The following is a 23,281-nucleotide window of genomic DNA, read 5'->3' on the forward strand; positions in this document are numbered from 1 at the left end:
ACTCTCGTGGTGGCTTCTGTCGCCTGCCCTGACCCCCGGACAAGTCCTTTGTTACCGCTGTTGTGGGCGATGGTCACCACGGATGCCAGCCTGTTGGGCTAGGGTGGAGTGCTGGACAATCTCTGTGCCCAGGGAGTCTGGTCGACAGAGAAGTCCTCTTTACCAATAAATGTACTGGAACTCAATCAAGCTTTGCCTGCTCCACTCGACGAATCGGCTACAAGGTTCCCCGGTTCGGTTTCAATCCGACAATGCCACGGCTGTGGCCTACATCAATCACCAAGGGGGCACAAGGAGTACCCGGGCAGCACAGGAGGTGGCCGAGATTCTGACTTGGGCCAAGGAACATGTTCCGGCTCTTTCAGCAGTTCACATTCCAGGAGTGGAGGACTGGCAGGCAGATTACTTGAGTCGTCAAGTTCTGGACTAAGGGGAATTGTCCCTGCATCCAGCGATATTTCACCTCCTTTGTGTCCGGTGGGTCATCCCGGAGGTCGACCTATTTGCGTCTCGTCTGAACAAGAAGGTACAAAGGTTCGTGGCCAGGGCTTGAGACACTCTGGCCGATGCCACAGGCGCATTGTTGGCTCCTTGGAGCCAGTGTCGGCTGCTTTATGCCTTTCCTCCGATACAGCTGTTGTCGAGGTTCCGAGGTTGGCGATGGAAAAGGTGCCAGTAATTCTGGTGGCACCAGACTGGCCTCGCTGGTACGCAGACCTGGTAAAGATGGTCTTCGAGCCTCCCTGGCGGCTGCCTCTGATGGAGGACCTGCTGTATCAGGGGCCGATCTTCCATCCTGCTTTACGGTCGCTGGCTTTAACGGCATGGCTGTTGAAGGCCAGGTGCTGAGAGACGGGGGTCTCTCCGAGTCTGTGATCCCTACCCTGCTGAGGGCTAGGAAAGCAACTTCCAGAAAAATTTATCATCATACTAGGAAGATGTGTATTTCCTGGTGTGAATCGCAAAATTTGCACCCTCGCTTGTTTTCGGTTGCGAGGGTCTTGGCTTTCTTGCAGAAAGCAGTTGAGCAACGGTTGGCCTTGGGCACGATCAAGGGCCAAGTGCTGGCCTTAAATATTTACTTCCAACGCCCATTGGCAACTAATTCCTTGATCTGCACCTTTATTCAAGGGGTGCATCATCTGGCTCCTCCAGGAAGATCCCATTTGCCTCTGTGGGATCTGAATTTGGTTTTGTCTGTTCTTCAAAAGCCTCCTTTTGAGAATATTAGAGACATATCTCTGCCTTTTGTTATCTCAGAAGGTTGCCTTTCTTGTGGCTATTAGTTCTGCTCGCAGAGTGCCTGAACTGACGGCGCTTTCCTGTCCGTCTTTCTTGGTCGTTTATAGAGAGAAAGTGGTTCTCTGACCTAATCAGTCCTTTCTTCCTAAGGTGGTATCTTATTTCAATTTAAATGTAGACAATGTTTTGCCTTGTCTCTGTCCTACGCCTAAGCATCCTAAGGAAATTGCCTTGCATTCTCTGGATGTGGTTCGGGCAATCAGGGTTTACCTGTCGGCCACAGAGCCTTTTAGGACTTCAGATTCTCTTTGTGTCCTTACTGAAGGATCTCGTAAGGGTTTGGCTGCGTCTGCTGCGACCATATCCAGATGGATTAGGCAGACGGTTATTCAGGCTTATTCATTGAAGGGTTGGGTTCCTCCTTTCCCTGTGGGAGCGCATTCTGCTAAAGCCCTGAGTGCCTCTTGGGCCTTTGGTCATCAGGCATCTGTTGCTCAAGTGTGTAAGGCGGCGACTTGGTTGTTCGTGCATACTTTTTACAAAATTTTACAAGATTGATTTATTGGCATCTTCGGATGCCTCTTTTGGACGCAAGGTTTTGCAGGCTGCTGTGTAGAGAGACTTGTTTTCTCTTTAAGGGGTCAATCTTTGTTCCTAGGTAAGCTCCTGCTGTTACTGGTTGAGCTTTTTTCTTACTCAGTTGGCTACGTTTTTAGCCTTGGAAATACGTTAATAGTTTCTTTGGTTGCGTTCTTCCCACCCCTCATGCTTATACTGCTTTGGGACATCCCAAGAGTAAAGAAGCATTGCTGCTGCGTCTGTCAATGGATAATAGCGAAAACTGTATTTTTGTAAGAACTTAACGTAAAATCAATATCTCAGACGCAGCACCCATCCCTCTATTATGGGGTTTGTTTGGGTCTTCTTTTCACTGCTTGCTACGAAACTGATTTGAGAGCACAGTGTGTGGTGGGGTTATGCCAAGAAAGACAGCCCCTATGGGTGTGTCAGTGAATTTTTTTCACTGCCTAGTCTACTCCTGTAGATGGCGCATATCCCAAAGGGTAAAAAGGCATTTCTGCTGCGTCTCTCAAAGGACTTCAGAGAAAAGGATTTTACGGTAAGTTCTTAACAAAAATCCATTTTTTTTTTATCTTTTCTTCCTGTGAGAACTACAGTCAACTCCCAGACTGGCTGACGGACTGGATAATCTAGAACCAGAGGATCTCCCCAGTCTGGCCAGCAAGCGCACGCAGGACTCCGCTCCGCACTAGGTCAGCCACGACATAGCCCCACTGGATGGGGGCTGGCCTGCGAGTTAAATGTCTCGCGAGGGCGCATACGACCTGGCCTCGGCCTGAGTCGCAGTGTCCCTCCTGGCCCGAAAGCACCCACATTCTGATGAAGCGGTTGTCTGTCAGGAGCGGAGGTCACCTGTTTTTGGTATGGTAAGTAGCTGACCCCCCTCTTCCCCTTAAGGGTTTTGGACTGGTCGTGGGCCACTCCCTGGGACGATGGGTCCCTCTGGTTCCCCTCCAAAATTTGGGCTCTTAAGGGGGGGCTTGTTGGAGTTTCTGCTGGCTGGGTTTTTCCTGGTGTGCAACGGGGGGTAGAGCAGGGTTCCTCGCCACCTTAGGGGTTGGTGCCTAAGGCAGGGATGTCCTCTGGGCTCCCTGCTGCAGTTGTTGAGCTGGGGGAGTGGATGGTTTAGCATCTGCAGATCCACACTTCACGCGGCCGTATCCGGCAAAAAATTTAGGCCGTGGCTTTGTGAGGATGATTCCCCTGCACCTCTAGCGCGCATAAAAAGGCACTGGTAGATGCACTGATAGTGTCGGGGTGTTAAACTTTAAAAATGGAGGATGCAGCTGATGCTGCGTCAGAGGCGCCGGTCCCTTTTGGCACCCATAGGCTCTCCAAAGCAGCGAGGGTGTTCCCCTATTCTGCTTATTTTGACATTGTCACAAAACAGTGTGGTTGTCCAAAACGCTCTCTTGTGGTCTCTAAGCATTTTGCTATGCGGTATCCTTATGAGGATTCCTTTCTGAAAAAGTGGACAGTCCCACCTGTAGTGGACTCGCCGGTTTCAAGGTTAAATAAAGCTACCTTAATTCCAGTTGTGGAGTCTTCTTGCCTTTTAAAGATACAGGTGATAGGAGGACGGAGGCTTTGGCCCGCCATATGTTCATTGTAGCTGGTTCGGCACTTAGGACGGTAATTACAATTGCCCTGGTGTCACAAATTCTGACCGAGTGGGCTAAACTTTTACACCGGGACCTGGAGGGGAAACAACTTCCCCCTGCCTTTGCAGAGCTGGCGGGTCAGTTGGTCCGAGGGCTAGAGTTTATCTGTGATGCGTCTTTGGATGCCGCTCCTTTGATTCCAGGCTTTCTGTATCAGCAGTTGTCCTTCAGGGTATTAGGCTGAAATGCTGCCGATCAGACTTCTAAGAATGCCTTATCTGATCTCCCCCTTGTAGGGGATCTCCTTGTTGGAGCTTCCTTGGCTTGGATGACATCATTAAGGGTCTCGCGGGGGGGGGGGGGGGGTACTCTTCTTCCGCAGGCTACCAAGGGCAAGGTGCCCCGTTGTAGATGTGGGCCATTCTTGGCTCATATAGGCCTTTTCGTCTCTCAGGGTCTCAAGACAAGGGATCAAAGCCCTTTAGGCCAAGAGTACCTGGTCTTGCAAGCCACGAGCGGGCTCTTCCAGGCCTGCAGACAATGCTTCCTCTGCATGAAGGGGCCCCCCTTACACATATCTGCGCTGGGGGGACGTCTTTGCTGGTTTCTGGATCCGTGGACCTTCCTGGTATAGGACACGTGGGTCCACAAAGTCGTTCGGTCCAACTACAAGATCGAGTTTCGGCCTTATCCTTCGGAAAGGTTCTTCCCTTCCAACTTGCGTTTGTTCTCAGATCACTTACGGGGTCTCTTTGAGGCAGTGCAAGACTTGTTACTTCCAGAGGTGATTGTTTGTTTCCGACTTCGGAACATTTTCAGGGGATTTATCAAACCTCATTACAGTTCCCAGGAAGGAAGGCAAGGTGCCTCCAACTCTGGACATCAAGGCGCTAAATTTCTTTGTACGGGTACAGATGTTTGGAAAGGACTCCATTCGCACGGTAGTGGCGTCCCTATATCGGGGGATTTTCTCGCTTCTATCGACATCAGACGCCTACCTTCACATCCCAATATGTGCCTGTCACCAGCGCTTCCTCTGCTTTGCCGTGGGCAACGAGCATTTTCAGTTTGTGGCTTTACCCTTTGGTCTCGCCTCTACTCTTAGGGTCTTCGCCAAAATGTTGGCCCCGATGCTAGTATTGTTGCGTCAGCGGGGGATCGCGGTACTGTGGTAGTTGGACGATCTTCTGCGAGCAGAGCCTCCGACTGCTCTGATGGACAACTTGGAGGAGATTGCTCTGTGAACTCTGAGGGAGTTTGGTTGGATTCTGAACCTTCAGAAGTTTGCTTTGGTTCCATCCACAAAACTGGACTATCTGGGTCTGACTCTGGGCTTGGCCTCAGCCAGATTGTTCCTTCCTCTGGAAAAATTGCAGACCTTGCAGGAGGCAATTCAGCTTCTGTTGTCCAGCAGACGACCATCCCTCTGGGCTTGCATGTGGGTTCTGGGCCTGATGGTGTCTACCTTCAAGGCATTTCCGTTTGCACAGTTCCACACGAGATCTCTGAAAAAAGAGATTCTGGTAAAATGGGACAAGAATCCACAGTCTCTAGAGGTAGCTTCGTTCTCCGGCAATTCGACAGGAAAAATCCTTTTCTCTCCCTGTACTGGACGGTTATCACCTTGGATGCCAGCCTGTCTGGGTGGGACAGCGTTCTCGGCACAGATCATGCTCAGGGGGTCTGGACTAGTCCAGACTGCCAATTTCATGTACTGCAACTCTGAGCGATCAGACTTTGTCTGGATCATTGGACAGTTTGTCTTCAGGGGTGTCTGTGCAAATTAAATCGGACAATGTCACGACCGTGGTCTATGTCGATCACAAAGGGGGCACAAGCAGTGTCCTGGCGGCTTGGCAAGTAGCCATAATTCTAAAGTGGGCAGACCGATTTTGTTCCAACCCTCTGCTGTACACATTTTAAGGAAGGTACAGAGGTTTGGGGCACGATCTTGGGATCCTCCGGCCGACGCCACAGCCGCATTCTAATGACTCCAGGCTGGCTTTGCCGATCTAGTATGGCTGGTCCCCGATGCTTCTTGGAGACTTCCTTTCAGGGAAGGTCTGCTGTCCTAAGGGCCAATCTTCCATTGGCTTGGCTGAAGGATGGAGGTTTGTCTGAATCAGTGATTCCTACGCTGTTAAAGGCTAGAAAAAATACCTCTAGGAAGATGTACTATCGTACTTGGAAGACGTACGTTGCATGGTGTGAGTCTCTTGAGGTTCCCCCTTTTTCCTCCAACGGGGGGTTGAGTAGCACCTGGCCTTGGGTACCATTAAGGGCCAGGTTTCGGCCTTGCCGGTTTTCTTTCAGCGTCCATGAGCCACACATTCCTCGGTGCATACCTTTATCCAGGGAGTTTGACACTTGGCTCCTCCAGTGCCGTCTCCATTGCCGCCGTGGGACCTCAATTTGGTTGTCGGTTCTCCAGAAACCTCCCTTTGAAAATATTTGCTTACGTTGTCCCAGAGGGTGACCTTTTTAGTGGCTATTACTGCTGCGCACAGGGTGTCGGACCAGGAGGCATTGTCTTGTCATTCACCTTACCTGGTGGTTCTTCGTCCCTTCAAAAGGTCATCTCTGATTTTAATTTGAATGAAAGTATTGTGTTGCCTTTCCTATGTCCAAGGCCTAAACATCCTAAGGAAATTGCCTTGCATTCCCTGGATGTGGTTCAGACAATTAAGTTGTACCTGACAACCAGTAGTGTATTTAGGTTTTGTGCTGCCCTAGGCCTGACTAAACTTGTTCCCCCTCTAATTTATATATGACCCACCCCTTCCTGTAAAGGCCACACCCTTTACTGTTTACGACTCACCCTGTCATCTGTGAACCACAGACCACAAGTCTATCAGTGCCCATCTGTGCAGCCTTATCAGTGCCGCCTCATTACTGTCCATCAGTGCAGCCTCATCACTGACCACTTTATGGGGGTGCCAGACCGATTTGCCTCCTGGACACTTCCCTCTGGCCCAATTCACCCCATAAGACTGCCACTATATTAAAAATGTAGCACAAGCCGGCGGAGACCCTTTTCATGCGGGAACCGGGAGGAGGCTGTTTTTTTTTTTTTTTTTTTTTTTTTTTTTTTTTGTGCAGGGTGCAGCTTTTTTGCTGCCCCCTTGCAAAGTGCCGCCCTAGGCCTGGGCCTTGTTGGCCTAGGCCAAGATACAGCACTGCTGACAGCTATGGAGTCTTTTAGGAGGTCAGACTCACTATTTGTACTCACGGATGGACCTTAGAAAGGGTTGGCTACTTCTGCTGCAACCATTTTCAGATGGATCAGACAGACAGTTATTCAGGCTTATTCAATTAGGGGTCAGGTTCCTCCTTTTGCCTGTTTAGGCACACTCTTACTCGGGCGCTTAGTGCCTCCTTCTGTCATCAGGCATCAGTGCTGCAGGTTTTTAAGGTGGCCACCTGGTCGCCTGTGCACACTTTGGCCTCTTTCACACGATACTCCTGTTTGAGTATCTACTATTTCCAGACGTTTTTTTTGGTATGTATTTGCGTGTATTTGCGTGCATTGAGGCTTAAATTACTGACCAAAAATGCAGATTTTTCTATTTTTTTCTTACTGAAGAATGCACAGCGCTTGTTTACGCGCTTGTGTGCACAGGCACATAACAATTAATGGGTTGTATTTTAGCTCAGAAAACAAAAAAAGCTGTACTGAGCTTTTTTAAGCTGCAAGATGCTCAAACAGGAGTATCGTGCGCAACAGGCCTTTCAGAAAGTTTTATAAGGTGAATGTGTTGACATCTGTGGATGCTACTTTTGGCCGCAAGGTTTTGCAGGCTGCTGTTCTCTTTAAGGGTGTATTTTTTTATTATTTTTTTCAGGCGAGCTCCAGTTGTTTGTGGTTGAGCTTCATGTTACCTAGTTGGCCACTATTTAGCCTTGGGAAGGATACCCCCTGGGACTGCCCCATAGGCGTAGTCCAGCTTTTTTCCTGCCTAGTGTCCTCCTCCTGTAGGGGGTAGTATAAACCAATGGTCAAGAAGATAAGAAGCTGTGTCTGTCAATGAACATCAAAGAAATGGATTTTACATTAAGGCTCCATGTACACGGGACGCTGGAAATGGCCGTTTAGGAGCAGTTGGGCGTTTTTTTCAGAAGCCCCTGAACCCATCTACATTTTATCTTATCTGTCCATGTACGCCAGGTCGTTTACAGTCACTTGCAGGCAGTTGCGTTCAGGGACTGTTTTTAGAACGCAATTATTTGCGTTCGAACGTGTGTTTCCCGGCGTTTCAAACGCACAAACGCGTCCGAACGCGCTTAAACGCGTCCGAACGCGCCTGAACGCGATGACCCGCGTTTAGCGTTCGCGTTTTTCCATTTTAAAGGGGAATAATTTTTTTGACCTCTAGGAACGCTTCTAAACGCAAATGCCCGCAAACGCTGCTAAACGCCCGCTAAACGCGGGTACAAACGCGTCTGAACGGACGTTTCAAACGTCCTAAAAATTCCAGCATTCAAAGGGACTTTTAACAACGTCCCGTGTACATGGAGCCTAAGTCACAAATCCCTTTTTTTTTTTTTTTTGTCATTTTTGAAATACTTGTGACAAAAAAAATTAAATATTGGGTAGGCTCAACATGCCTCTCAGCCAATTCTTTGAGGTGTCTACTTTCCCAAAAGGGGTAATTTGGTGGGTTTTATACTGCCCTGCCATTTTAGCATTTAAAGAAATGAGATCAGCAGTCAGAAAGTAAAAGCTACGTAAATTCCAGTATATACACCATAGTTTGTAAACGCTATAACTTTTGCGCAAACCAATAAATATACGCTTATTAATATATATTTTTTTTTATCAGACATGTAGCTAAATACATTTTGGCCAAAAGTATGACAAAAATTGAGTTTATTAGATGTTTTTTTATAAGAAAAAGTAGAAAATGTCATTTTGTTCTCAAAATTGTCTGTCTTTTTTTCATTTATATTGCAAAAAATCCCAGTGGTGATCAAATGCTACCAAAAGAAAACACTATTTGTAGGGAAAAAAGACTTACATTTTGTTTGGGTACAGCAATGCATGACTGTGCAATTACCAGTTAGTCACGCAGTGCCAAATTGCAAAAAATGGCCTGGTCATTAAGGGGGTAAAACCTTCCGGTCCTTAAGTGGTTAAGTTAAAAAAAAAAACATCCAAATCAACATTTAACACTTTTGATTAAAGCTTTGTTAAACTAAAAACCGAAAATGAAACATTGCTGCTTACCAATCTGTAGATGTGATTGCTGCATTAGTGGCTTGTTTTCTTTCTTTTTTTTTTTTTTTTGCAATGTAAAATATTTGGAGAGAGAAGCTTTATATCCCACAAATCCTGGCCTTTCCGCAATTAGGCATCAATGGGAACTAAATTTAGTTCTTTTAACACTTCAAAATCTCCTTTTGGACCTATTAAATATATACTCTTTTCCTCTCTCCCTCACAATTTTGCATTTCTTGTTGCCATTGCTTCTGTATGACAGGTGTATGAGCTCGTGGCTTCCTCCTGTAAAAAACCTTTCTTGGTCTTAGAGAAACTATACTGTGGGTACAGGACAGTGCATCTGGGTGTTTTCTATTTATCTGTGGTGTTTTTTTTGTTTTTTACTAGATGGTCTAGTGGCAGTCCAGTGATGGCGAACCTTGGCACCCCAGATGTTTTGGAACTACATTTCTCATGATGCTTATGCACTCTGCAGTGTAGTTGAGCATCATGGGAAATGTAGTTACAAAACATCTGGGGTGCCAAGGTTCGCCATCACTCTAGTCCCCTTTTGTGTTTTGTTTTTTCCTTCAGCCTGATTAAGAAATAAGGTGATGTTGATGCATAGAGACTCCTTCTTATAGTATTTTCTGCCCTTTAATTTAACCCTGATAATATGTTCTGTCCTCTATCCGGCTCCTGTTGATCATAATGAGATCTCCCTTTGTTGCCATAATGTAATTCATGCTGTGTTTGTTTACCTAGCAGTCACTGCTTCCATTAGACTCTCTGTCATCCCAGATGGTCCCTGTAAAAGAGAACCAGCTTCTCATTCTACCATTTCTCTGTGGCTTTGTCAAATTGCTGAGCTGCAGGCATTCCCACTTCTGTCGTTTTGTGGGCCTGTTTTGTTGCTGTTGCCCACCTCTCAGATGGTCTACTTTTGGATGTCCAAGCAGTCATTAATATCCTTTGTTTCTCATTAGATGAGAGAAAATGTGTGTGTATTTTGTACTCCTTGTAAAATCCAATTCCTGAGAATTCACTAGGAGACCGGCCCCATCCCTTCATGCTCTTGGTAGGGGGGGGGGGTTAAACCGGGTTAGCCACTGTGGTGTTTGTTTTCTTTTCTTTTTAACATTGAGCATGTTACATCTACAGCTAAACTGATGCTCACTATACGGCGCTGTCTGAATGCCTGTCTTCAGAGGACAGTTCGCAGTGAAAATGAGGAGAATGAAGATGATAATGAAAATGAGGAGAATGACAAGAAGAATAAAAGTGTAAGTAGGATTGCTCTGAACTGATACCAGCAAATATTTTTTTCTAAACTTTCTTCCACTTGATATTTGGCTAATTTTACACTTTTATTAACATTACAACAAAATCAAACAATGCTAAATGTAACAAATTGCAGTTAACACTGAATTATTTTATCACAAGGTTTTCCAAACTTTTATCAGATATGTATCCATTTCAAAATATGTGGAGAGCAGTTGTAAGCATAACCTGAACAAGTTAGTGTTGCCATGCATTTAGTATCCTCAACCTATACTGCTTTAACATTGCCTGTGCTGTACTGGATGTCACTGGCCAGTATTCATTCAGTATTGTACGCTTTCACTCTTCTATGAGAGGTTTTTCAGTTCCATCTTTGTACTTTCCTCCTTGTACCTACCATTTGGAGAGTGTCTTGTAAGTATACTGCCATTTTCTCTGCTTCTTAAAAGCCATGCTCCTTTTACTGCCTGACACCCACCTGGTGACTGGAATTAGAATGAGAAGTCTCCTACAAGGCAGCCATGCACCTAAATCCTGAGTTTTGCTTCATACAAGAATGTGGAAAAACTGTTTCACACAGCCCTTTAAAGGACCACTTTCTTAAATGAGATTGTATTTTCTATGCTGATGGCTCTATGCAGTGTTTTTATTTTTTTTTCAGCTGCATATATTTTTTTCTATGACATTTAGGCGGAGTTCACACTTAACACGGATGTAGCTGAGAGCAGGGGACCCTTTCGTCCCTGTTCCCTGTTTCAGTGACGAATCAGGCTGCAATTTTTGCCTGAATTCGGACCTGAAATGGAGCCAAAGACGCACAGGATCCCTGCGCAATTCGCTTTGCAGCCACCTCATAGATGTGTGAACGGCTCCATTGAGAGCCAGTCAACCTCCTGTCATGCGAATTGGATGCGAAGAAACCCGCATCCAATTCGCATAAATGTGAACCCAGCCTTAATGTTTGGGCAGACCAACCTGTGCAGTGAAATTAGCATAGAGCACTACTTGTGTGGTTATAGTACTCACATTTTTATTCTCATGGCCTAAAGGAAATTGTTGACACCAGAAATGGCAATTGAGGGGAAAATTGTAGCAGAGACCTAGACCTCCGTAAGCCCCGGTTCACACTGTCGCGGCATCGAATCCGACATCCCAGTGCAACTTCTTTAACAAAGTCGATGCAGGTTGTTCGAAGGTCACACCAAAAGTAGTGCAGGGACCTTTTTCAAAAACCGATTACAATGGTTCCATTCCAGTTAATGGGATTGCAACTTTGAACTCTCAAGTTGCATGACAAGTTGCTGCAGTGTGAATCAGAGCTAAAAGCTCAACAGGGTTTCTAATACTTGCTCACTGTATCCAAAACGAATACAAAATTTCTCTGAACATAGACTTAAGCCTAGTACACACAGGTCGAATGTCGTGCTGCATTGACCAGTTTAATAGAAACCGGCCAACATTCAGCCTCTGAATACTGGAGTCGGGCTGGCTTCTGTCGAAGAGGCATGACTGAAAAAGGTCTAATGATCGGTATCTTTGTCACTCACCGTGGGCTTAAAGTGGAGGTACACCCAAAAGTGTTTTTCACAGGTACCCTTCCCCACTTCCGAGAAAAAGAGCAGCGGTGCCGGGAACCAGTTGTGAAACCTTAGAATGAATGGCGGCGGCAGCACCTGGCAGCCGATCTGAAAATCAGCTGGGGTTCTGACATTGCGGGCTCCCTGGACAGGCAAGTGTCTATACATTAAAAGTCAGCAGCTACAGTATTTGTAGCTGCTGACTTTCAATTTTGTTTTCTCTTTTGTTCTTTGACGGACACCGCTCCTGATTCTTCTTAATTATTGGGTTATACTACCCCCTACAGGAGTAGGACACTAGGCAGGAAAAAGCTTGACTACACCTAGGGCAGTCCCAGGGAGTATACACCCACACTCTACAGTAGGCACTATAGTTTTTTTCTGCCTTCTCAGGAGTAAGGACCTAAATCATTGCTGGGATCTCTGGTTCTGCCAAATTTTTTCTTTTTAAATGTTTTTTCCTTTGTTATTTTGTTCCTGTAAGAACTGTAGCTGTCCCCCCCTCTACCGCTGGAGGGTTTTTGGGGTGGATATGGCCCCCCCCCCCCCAGCCCTCTAACAATTTGAGGGTCACTGTGGGTCTTTAGGCACCCCCCTCCCCTCCCTGGTTGAGGTTATGGGCTGGCTGAGCAGGGTTCCCCTGCTGCCCTGGGGGTTGGTTACTAAGGCTGGGATGTCCTCTTGGCTCCCTGCTGTAGTTGTTGGGCTGGAGGAGCGGATGGTTTGGGATCTGCGGGCCTGTGCCTCACGCGGCCAGATCCAGCCCCAAATTTAGGGCATGGCTTTGCAGCCTACTGGTCGGAAGCTATGTGGGGCGGCCCCAGTGAAGGTGGCTGAAGCCATTACCCTCCGTTTGAGCATCCGCTCTCCCCTCCGCTGCCCCTGGGTGGTCGGCCCTGCTGAGGATCACGCCCAGGCAGCTGGGCATCCACAAAAATTTGTGGCCTACTAGGCTAAGCGGCCGAGTCGGCCTCCATGGGGGGGAGGCTCCAGTGAGCCTGGCTGGGATGAGTGCACTTGTGGCTGGACCTCAACACAAATTGGGGCAGCGGCTTGCTGCCTACTAGGCACCTCCCTTGGAAGGGGTGGCGCTGTGGGGGTGGCCTTAGTATATAGCGTCCACCGCCCGCCCCTGCCTCATCTGTCCATCAGATCCTGAATCTGTATCGGCCTCCGCGGACGTGAGTTACCCTACTTGGTCTGCGTCCACGCACCCTGAGTGCTCAGACAGTGAGGAGGTTTCCTCTGCTCCTCTAGTTGTGCATGAAAAGGCGTGAAATTTTAAAACATGGCAGAGATGCTGCGTCGGAGGCGCCGGTCCCTTTTGGCACCACAAGTCCTCCACTGTGGTGGGCGTGTCCCCCTTTCCCGCGTACTTTGAGGAGCTTCCTTGGATGACATCATTAAGGGTCTCACAGGGGGCGAAGAGTACTCTACTCTTCTTCTGCAGGCTACTGAGAACAAGGAGCCCCATTGTAGACGTGGGCCATTCTTCTCGGCTCATAAGAGGTTATTTTCGTCCCTCAAGGGATAAAAGTCCTTCAGGGCCTCCCCCGGAGGTTCCAAGAGGACCTGGTCTAGCAATCCATGAGGGGCTCTTCCAGACCTGTGGACAAGGCTTCCTCTGCATGAAGGGGTGCCCTCACCCATATCTGGGTTGGGGGGGGGGATGTCTTCACTGATTTCCAGACCTGTGGACATCTCTGGCACTGGTCAAGTGGGTCCACTAAGTCATTCGGCCTGGCTACAAGATTAAGCTTCGGTCCTTTCCTCTGGAAAGGTTCTTCCCTTCCAACCTGCACTTGTCCCCAGATTGCTTACGGGGTCACTTTGGGGCAGTGCAAGACTTGTTACTTCATGAGGTGATTGTCCCTATTCCGGCTTCGGAATGTTTTCAGGGGTTTCACTCAAACCTGTTTACAGTTCCCTGGAAGGAAGGCAAGGTACGTCCAATTCTGGACCTCAAGGTGCTCATGGACCTGTGACCCCTGAGGGAGTTGGGTTGGATACTGAAACTTCAGAAGTCTGCTCTGGTTCCGTCCACAAAACTGGACTATCTGGGTGGATTCGGTCTCAGCCAGAGTATTTCTTCCTCTGGAAAAACTCTGGAAAATTGAAGGAGACAATTCAGCTTCTGTTTTGCAGCAGACAGTCATCCCTCCGGGCTTGCATGCGGGGCTGGGCCTGATGGTGTCTACCTTTTTGAGGTGGTTCCGTTTGCACAATTCCACATGAGATCTCTGCAAAAATAGATTTTGGTGAAATGGGGCAAGAATCCACGGTCTCTAGAGGTGGCTTTGTTCTCCGGCACTTCAACAGGGAAATCCTTTTCCCCCTGTACTGGGCGGTTGTCACCACGAATGCCAGCCTGTCCGGGTGGGAAGGCATCCTTGGCACAGCTTGTGCTCAGAGGGTCTGAACTCCGGGAAGAGTCCAGACTGCCGATCAATGTACTGGAACTCAGTGCGATCAGACTTTGGATCATTGGACAATTCGTCTTAAGGGGTGTCTGGTACGAATGCAATCGGACAATGTCAATCACCATGGGAGCACAAGAAGTGTCCTTGAGGATCGGGAAGTAGCCGGCATTCTAAGGTGGGCAGAATAATTGTTTCAGTCCTCTCTGCTGTACACATTCATGGAAGGTACAGAGGTTTGTGGCATGGTCTCTGGATCCTCTGGCCGATGCTGCAGACACATTAGTTGCTCCTTGGCGTCAGTATCGTCTGGTTTATGCCTTTTCCCCTCTCAAACTCCTGCCAAGACTCCTATAGAGGATCGAGGCAACAAGGGATTACGGTCTTTCTGGTGGCTTTAGACTGGCCTCGCTGGTCTTGGTACACAGATCTGGTACGGCTGGTCGCTAATGTTCCTTGGAGACTTTCTTATAGGGAAGATCTGCTGTCTCAATAACCTATCTTCCTTCCTGCTTTTCAGTCGCTGGTTTTAACCGCTTGGCTGTTGAAAGCCAGGTGCTGAAGGATAGAGGTTTTGTCTGAATCAGTGATTCCTATTCTGTTAAAGGTTACAAAATGTACCTCTAAGAAGATCTACCATCATATTTGGAAGACGTGCATTGCTTGATGTGAGTCTTTTGGGGTTCTCACTCGCTCCTTTTGGGTGGCTCGGATCTTGACTTTCCTACGGCGGGGGGGCGGGGGGTTGAGCAGTGCCTGGCCTTGAGTACCATCAACAGACAGGTTTTGGCCTTGGTGGTTTTCTTTCATCATCTATTGGCCACACTTTCTTTGGTGCGTACCTTTATCCTGGGAGCTCGACACTTGGTTCCTCTGGTCTCCATTACCGCCGTGGGTCCTTAAATTGGTGTTGTCAATTATCTAGGAATCTCCCTTTGAAAATATCGGGAGGGTCCCCTGCTTACATTGTCCCAGAAAGGGGCCTTATTGGTGGCTATTACTTCTGCATGCAGGGTGTCGGAGCTGACGGCATTGTCTTGTCGTTCACCTTACCTGTTGGTTTACAGAGCTAAGACTGTTCTTTGTCCCTGTCCGTTGTTCCTTCCAAAGGTCGTCTCTGATTTCCATTTGAATGAAGACATTGTGTTGCCTTCCCTATGTCCCAGGCCTTAACATCCTTAGGAAATGGCTCTGCATTCCCTTGATGTGGTTCAGGCAATCAGGGTGTACCTGGCAGCTACCGAGTCTTTTAGGAAGTCAGACTCACTATTTATACTCACGGTTGGACCTCGAAAAGGGTCGGCTGTTTCTGCTGCGACCATTTCCAGATAGATCAGGCAGACCGTGATTCAGGCCTATTCATTTAGGGGTCAGGTTCCTCCTTTCCCTGTTAAGGCACACTCTACTCAGGCGCTTAGTGCCTCTTGAGCCTTCAGGCATCAGTGATGCAGGTTTGCAAGGCGGCCATCTGGTCGTCTGTGCACACTTTTGCAAAGTTTTATAAAGTGGATGTGTTGACATCTGCGGATGGTTCTTTTGGCCACAAGTTTTTGCAGGCTTCTGTTTAGAGGGCCTAATCCTCTTTGAGGGTTTGTTTTTTTCAGGTGAGCTCAAGTTGTTTATGGTTGAGCTCCATGTTACCTGGTTGGCTATGGTTAGCCTTGGGAATTTTTTTCTGCTGTTTTCCCACCCCTCATGTTTAACACTGCTTTGGGACGTCCCAATGGTTAAGAAGAATCAGGAGCTGTGTCCGTCAATGAACAAAAGAGAAAATGGAATTTTTGACTTACCGTAAAATCCATTTCTCTGATGTCCATTGACTGATACAGCACCCACCCATCTGTGGAGTTGGCTTTCTTCTGACACTGCTTGTACCAAAATTGAGTACCTATAGCTGAGAGTGGGTGTATACCCCCTGGGACTGCCCATAGGCATAGTCAAGCTTTTTCCTGCCTATGGTTAAGAAGAATCAGAAGCTGTGTCAAAAATACAATTTTTATCCAGCTGGAACACCGCTTTAAAAGAGAGCACTAATATCTATTTTCTTTCTTGCGTAAAACTGCTACTGCCATTAACTCGCCATAGAAGCCCAGCCTGCATGACTATCATGGGTCGCTCTACAGATAGAATGGAGAAATTAGTGTATACATGAAGGGGAAGGAAGTGTAGTGTTTGCAGGATCCCCAGGTACCAGAAAAAAGGGAAAAAATTCTAATAGTTTAGTTCCCTTTTTTTTTTTTACAAGTTAAAAAGGAGCTCTGCTGACTTATAATATTAGGACTCTTGCATGTCCAGGGATCCCGTGTTGTCGCACCCTAGTCGATTTTCCGATTTGCTTTCAGGTACTGCCACCGCCATTCGTGGTAGGGGACAAACAATCGGAGCTTCCCCTTTTGGGTGGAGCTCCGCTTTAAGTCCTGGTAAGCTGCAGTATATTACATTAGTGTTTTTTGGATTTATTATATGCTTTTTTTTTTTTTTCTTTTAAATTTAATTTTTTACTTTCAAGTGTTAGTACCAAAATGAATATGAAATCTCCAGGCGCCCACAGCTGCTCTTGGAATAATGAAAGCTTGTACTGGTTGATTCTAGGTCCTGGAAAATGTGCTGTCCAAAGAAGATGCAACATCTATGGCTAGTTTACTGGAGATTATAGTGATTTTGTGGAGAAGTATCAGAAAAGCTCTGGATCAAAATGAGGAGGCTAAAAACTACACCATCAGCAAATTTGCCGGTGTTCTGCCAGAGTATTTCAGAGTATTTAAGGTAAGAATGAAAAACATTTTTTTTTCAAGATTACTTTTGATTTGAACTGAATGAAAGCGCTACACCTTCTGGTTCAGTATTACTTTTTCTTATGACTATTCGTGTTTGGCCTGGGTGTCAGTGTTTGTAGCAATGTTTGCTATGCACTAGCTGCTAATTTATTTTTTGTGTACCCTAAATTCATTGTATTTAATGCCATAAATGCTTCTTCAACCCAAAATAGATTTTATAGTTTAGTGGCGTAGCTTGCATGTTGAATCACATGCTGGCTTCTTTTACCAATAAGTCCCCTTTCACAGAAGAGGACTTATAGGGTACGCCTTTAGTTTTTTTAGGCGGACCCTCCAGTGCCCTCAATGGAGCAGTGCATGTCAACGGACATGTCCGTTAATGCCCGCTGACATCCGATCTGATCCTGTCTGCTAAAAACAGATGGATGTTTAGGTGATATTAATTTTACCTATAGGTAAGCCTTTATAGGCTTACCTGTAGGTAAAAATCACAAAGCACACTTTACCTACCACTAGAGCCCTGGACTGTTTTATTAAAGCGGGACTGTTTTATTAAACCCGCACCCGCCGAATGTATGACCAGGTCTACCCGCAATGTTTGTGTTCCACTCCCACCCGCAATGTTTGTGTCCACTCCTGCGGTTTTGCCCTATACTCGCCCTTTAAGACTACCCCCTCTTCTGAGGCACCCACATTTCATAACATCAGTGTAGCCATCACGTCCCTATTAAATATTTTAGCCCGCTGGATGTGCCCTAATATGTACTGTAGCTTCTGCTACATACAGAACTTCTCTATTATTAATAGTTTAGCCATTGGATGTGTATACAGTAAGCTTTGGCTACTTACAGAACGTCCCTGTGCTGTAATACTCTATGTACCACCCTGAGCCAATCACAGCAAGCTGTGTATTCTATTATTTGCACACAAAGCCTGCTCAGATTGGCAAAGGTTGTATAAGCCCGCCTCTCTGACTCAGCCAATCTGAGCAGGCTTTGTATGCATTAATAGAATACACCGCTTGCCGTGATTGGCTCAGCACGGTACATAGAGTATTACAACACAGGGATGTTCTGTAAGTTGCCAAAGGTACTGTATACACATCCAGTGGGCTAACATTTTTAATAGGGATGTTCTGTAACTAGCTAAAGCTACAGTACCTGGTGTATAAGGCGACCCCGATTTTTGGGGTATCTTTTTTATTATAAAAAAAAGTCGTCTTATACGCTGGAAAATACGTTACACCAAAATTGCGCCGTTCCAAGCGGGTACCGCAAATATTTTTGACCGCCCACTCCTGCCAGCAGCAGAGGTAAAACCACCCGCTCCCGCAAGATTTGCATTGGGTCCCACGGGAGCCCAAACCCAATTCAGCCCTCTACCTACCACTTTAAAAACCTTACTAAATCCTGGAAACAACATTTATGCTCACTTTACCATGTTCTTAGGGCAGCTTCCATGTTTTTTGTGTAATTTGTTCTTAAAACATAACATTGCCTCTTGTGGAACCTTCATATACTCACTTAGCTGTATATTTAATCCACCTGCAGGATGATCGCTGTACTGTACCGTTAGTAATCTTGGCTTCCTTCATGCACCCATCATCCATCCCGACATTCAGGTAGGCTTCTCTTTTATTCTTGATCTGCATCTTACTAACTGATCTGGTGCAGTCATGATGGCAAAATCTTCTATTTTCTGTATAACACTTATTTTTCAGTTTGTCTGCAAAAGCTAATTAAACCCATTTTAATTGAAAGGTGTAAACAGATTTTGTTTGTAAAGTTGGTATGGCTGTTTGATTTGTACTGAATTCTCACATGAACACAGTATGCTGGTTATTTGTATATTCACCATGGCAAAAATAATAATCATTATTTTGATACATTGCCTTTCTCAAACCTGTCATAAAGGAACAATGGGGTTGATTTATTAAAACTGGAGAGTACAAAAACTGGTGCAGCTCTGCATAAAAACCAATCCACTTCCAATTTTGTTTTTTGTGTCAAAGCCTAATTGAACAAGCTGAAGTTAGAATCTTATTGGTTACTGTGCACAGCTGCACCAGATTTTGAACACTAGTTTTAGTAATTCAACCCCAGTGATGAAGAGCAACTCAATGTGGTCACGTTTTTTATTCTTTATTTAGAATTTTTAGCAAAATACAATATGCCATAGAAAAAATCAAAGAGAAAAAAAAAATGACACCACATTAGAGAGGAAAACCCCAAACATATAGTCATAGGCAAACAAGACATAATGAGAGAGATAAATCCGTACGTATACAAATGAACAGACATATTGCATATATAAAAGGGTCAACATGGCCAGGGTTTGTTTCTCCTTGTTATCGAGACTGAATTGCACAGCTCAAGTCAGGGTTGAGAAAAACTATGGAAAAAAACATCTTCCATGCGGAGAAGACTTCCGTTCTACAGATGACTGGTCGCAACTCCAAAAATCAGGGGACAAAGCCAGTCTAGAGGGGCCTAAGTCTCTAGGCAGCCATGTGTACAACATACTGGAGGAGAAAGTATGTTCTGTCCAGTAGAAGAACCAGGTTTTGTGATGGTCTGTTTTTTTTTTTTTGTTACAAATAGCAAAACTATTTTTCTTTCAGCCCCGGTTCACACTTATGCGAGTGCGGGAAGGCTGCGAATCCGCAGCCTGTTCCCGCATCGCACACGCACCCCCGGCAGTTCACACTGCCATATGCGATACGCTGGGGGTGTCAATGTAATCTTAACGACACCCCCAGTTTGATCGCATATCGCAGTGCGATCGTGCAGTTCGCACAGGATCGGATCGCACAAGTGTGAACCGCTGTGCGATCCGATCTTGATGCGGCTTCCAAAAAGGGTCCCTGTGCGTGTTTGCTGCGGTGCGAATTTAGCCATACAAAGTGTATGGCTAAACTCGCACCGCACAGCCGATCGCATGTAATGAAGGAGCAGTGCGCTCCGACATTACATGCGAACCCGGCACTCGCACAAGTGTGAACCGGGGCTCAGCTTGTGTAACTCAAGTTTACAAAGGAATACAACTGGGAGACTCTGGATCACAATTGTCTTTTTTAAATACCCCCAAGAGTTCCAAAGTAGAAAAAGGGCTCAGCAAAAGAGAAATTGAAATCCACATGATGGTGATGAAATGATTTTTGTTTATCGGACATACAAACATTCCATAAAACATAAGCCTTTGTTGTTACATAAATGTTACATAAAATATAGATCACCTAATCCCTGCCAAATAATATGCATGAATAGAGAGTTGCATCCTCATAAATGGCCCCAGGGCTTAATCCAAAAGACGGACTGCCAGACCAAATTCATAAAAGTCTCCAAAACCGCTTTACAGCTGGTCATCGGACAAGTAAAAATGCTCCCTTGCAGTGGGACTGTGGCTGCACTGCAAGGGTTAAATGCTTGTTTAGGTCTTAGGAATATGAAAAGGCACCTTTTCAAATGAGATCCTTTGCTCCTTCAGGCTCTTTTCATGCTGCTACTTTGGTCCCAGTAAACTCCTTTCCCCTGCACTCCAGATGTCATCATGGCAGATGCATGGCCCATAGCCCTGCATTAGATGTGAACATGCTGAGGAACAGTCCACAGCTGAAGCATGGGGGATCGCTGTCTGCCAGGGCAAGAAAGGATCAAGTAAGTCTGTGCTTTTCCATTCCCCAGAATGAAATAAGCATTCAGTACTTGCAATGCGGGCGCAGCCCTGCTGCAAGGGAGGGTTTTTGCTACTCCCGGTGTTGTCCTTCAATGATTCGCAAGACATCTACTGCGTTTTGGGAGCCCTTCATAAGAACTCAGTAATTTGTTGCCAAACAGTGACAGCTAGTATGGGGAACTTCTCCCCGTACTGCTGCCACTAGGAACATGTTTACGTGTTCCACCCTAAAATCGGGTGTAACATGTTCCCAAAGGTGAACTTGCCTTTTAACGGCTCCAGTAAAGCTTGCTGAAAGCTCTGCGAATGCTTTGTCAAAGCTCGCTGTTCACACTGCTTTTATATAAGCTGAAGCCTGTATGAAACAGGTCTTGGTGTGTGACTGCATATTTCGTTTCCATTGGCAGGAATGCAAATTGCCGCTTAATATCCTGTACCAGGCTGCTGACTGTGTGGTAGGATGAGGCAAAGAAAAGAAGGTGACATTCATAGTAGTGAAAGTAAGAAGGCTGGGTGTAAAGTCAGAATTTCAGACTCCAAAAACCGTTATCACTGTTTTAGTACTATTTATTGCAAACTATTTGGTAGGTGAACAGTCGTATTTGTTTGCCAACTGTGTAGCATTGTGTCACTTTATTTATGCTTTTTCCATTTCTTCACCCAATATCTCTTAGCTGTTCTGTACTGTCCAAGCTGAGGAATTTAAACGAGACTGAAGAAAATAAATACTCTTCACTTATCGACTGCTTGTGTCGCTGGGGACAAGTGGGTCACCTACTGGAGCTGATAACAGACTGGCTTTCTGAGGCTTTGCCAGAGAAGAAGGTAATGCTTGTTTGCTAGCTGCACATGGAGCAAAAAATGATGGATCATTCCACACAATTGGTCACTCAAACCATTATTTGACAAAAGAGAGAAAAAGATTGAATTCATATAGCGTTTCTGTAAGGGTCAATCATTTCTTATCAATTACCATATTCATTTGACTGAATCAAATTCCATCTATGCTCTTTTACCAAAACCTTTGGGACTCCTGCCTTTCACACACATATGAACTTTAATGGCATCCTAGTCTTAGTCCATAGGTTCAATATTAAGTTGGCCCACTCTTTGCAGCTGTAACAGCTTCAACTCTTCTGGGAAGGCTGTCCACAAGGTTTGTGAGGTCAGACACTGATGTTGGAGTGATCTGGCTCGCAGTCTCCGCTCTAATTCATCCCAAGGTCTTCTATCGGGTTGAGGTCAGGACTCTGTGCAGGCCAGTCAAGTTCCTCCACCCCGACCTTACTTTGTGCACTGGTCCAAATCATTTGGATGGAGGGTGGATTGTGGTGTGGGGTTGTTTTCAGAGGTTGGGCTTGGCCCTTAGTTCTAGTAAAGAGAACTTTTAAGGTGTCAGCAAACCAGGACATTTTGAACAATTTCATGCGCTCAACTTTGTGGGAACAGCTTGGGGATGGCCCCTTCCTGTTCCAACATAACTGCACACCAGTGCTCAAAGCAAGGTACATGGATAAATACATGGATGAGCGCGTTTGGGGTGGACTTATGCCAGCCATAGACTGTTCGAATTTCTGTCTGTTCAGCAGGAACCGGCAGTGTTTTTAACCATATATGGGCAAGCGATCGATCAACGTGGGTAAAACCAGCCTGCCAAATTTAACATGCTATTATTGCAAGTTGCCTTTATATCCACTAGCAATAAGCACTGGATCCCCCCGCTTTGGAGAATGGCTCAGCAGAGGGTATTCAGTGTTGATGGTGGAATAAAGTTAATTTCTTTCCTGCAACCTGTGTTTGCAGTAAACAAATTCACTCAGTCTATGGCCAGCCTTGGATGTTGGTTGTATAGATCAAACAATCTATGGTTTTGGGTTTTTTTTTTTTTTTTTTTTGGTACACAGGGCTGTTTGAAATCTAGACACAATTTAAAGTGTTACTAATTCCAAATATGTGAGCTTTTAGTCTGCTACCTGCACTACTACAATAACACTTTAAGCAATAGTGACCCTTTCCTTTTGTGCTTTTTTTTTTTTTCTTTTGTATACTGTAGGTTACCCATCGCTTTGTCTCTTGTTTTAATGTTTAGTCCTGTATCTGACGATTGATGTAATAATAATGCACTATGGCAAACACATCTGCTGTTTTTATTCCTTATTTTTTCCTTTCTTATAGAAAAAAAAAGAGACTGCACGTAAAGTGCGCATCCAGGATACTATGGAGTGCAAACCAGACTTGGCTCTTAAATATATTGAATATCTTATGACCCAAAAAAATAACCGAGATTATCTTCTAGCTGCACAACCAAACAAACTAAATAACCTTTTTAAACAGCTGGGTCTGGTCAAAGTAAGTTTATTTATTGTTGATTTCTCTCATGTGTATAAGTTTGAAAAGTTTGTCTTTTACATATGCTATGCTTTGCGCAGCTATACAAAATTCTCTGTGCTTTAGAGGACCAAGATAACATCATTTGTTGACTTCTCCAGTTATCTAACATCATAGTGGTACACGTGCAATTCATGGTTGTGGCACAGTATTGTACAACATAAACCACTGCTATTGTCCAAAACGAGGAGACTGTCTTTCCTTTTTATTACTGGACAGTGTGTTTAGAAATACAGTGGGAAACATTACATTGAAATCACATGTGAAATTCTCCAGTGTTATTCATCTGCAGCAACTGGGCTTTGCAGGGACAAAGTACTCTTGTTTGTGCATATCAAGTAATATACAGATTTGAAAGGACATCTGACTTTAACCACTTAAACCCCGGAGGATTTTCCTGCTAAACGACCAGGGGGTATTTTGCGATTCGGCACTGCGTGACTTTAACAGACAATTGCGCGGTCGTGCGACGCTGTATCTAAACGAATTTGGCGTCCTTTTTTTCCCACAAACAGAGCTTTCTTTTGGTGGTATTTGATCACCC

The 23,281-nt window shown here is 45.7% G+C and overlaps 1 protein-coding gene across 1 annotated transcript in view; it reads left to right on the top strand.

Annotated features, from left to right (window-relative positions):
- Window positions 1–23,281, top strand: part of NCAPG2 (non-SMC condensin II complex subunit G2) — a 174,343-nt gene that overhangs the window by 73,421 nt on the left and 77,641 nt on the right. The window contains exons 15-19 of the mRNA XM_082258393.1: window positions 9,784–9,905; window positions 16,490–16,663; window positions 18,225–18,295; window positions 21,024–21,174; window positions 22,525–22,698. Coding sequence (XP_082114519.1) covers window positions 9,784–9,905; window positions 16,490–16,663; window positions 18,225–18,295; window positions 21,024–21,174; window positions 22,525–22,698 — 692 coding nt within the window. The remainder of the gene's footprint in view (window positions 1–9,783; window positions 9,906–16,489; window positions 16,664–18,224; window positions 18,296–21,023; window positions 21,175–22,524; window positions 22,699–23,281) is intronic.

This window comes from Pelophylax lessonae (genome assembly GCF_965119305.1).
Source record: "Pelophylax lessonae genome assembly, chromosome: 5".
Taxonomy (NCBI): domain Eukaryota; kingdom Metazoa; phylum Chordata; class Amphibia; order Anura; family Ranidae; genus Pelophylax; species Pelophylax lessonae.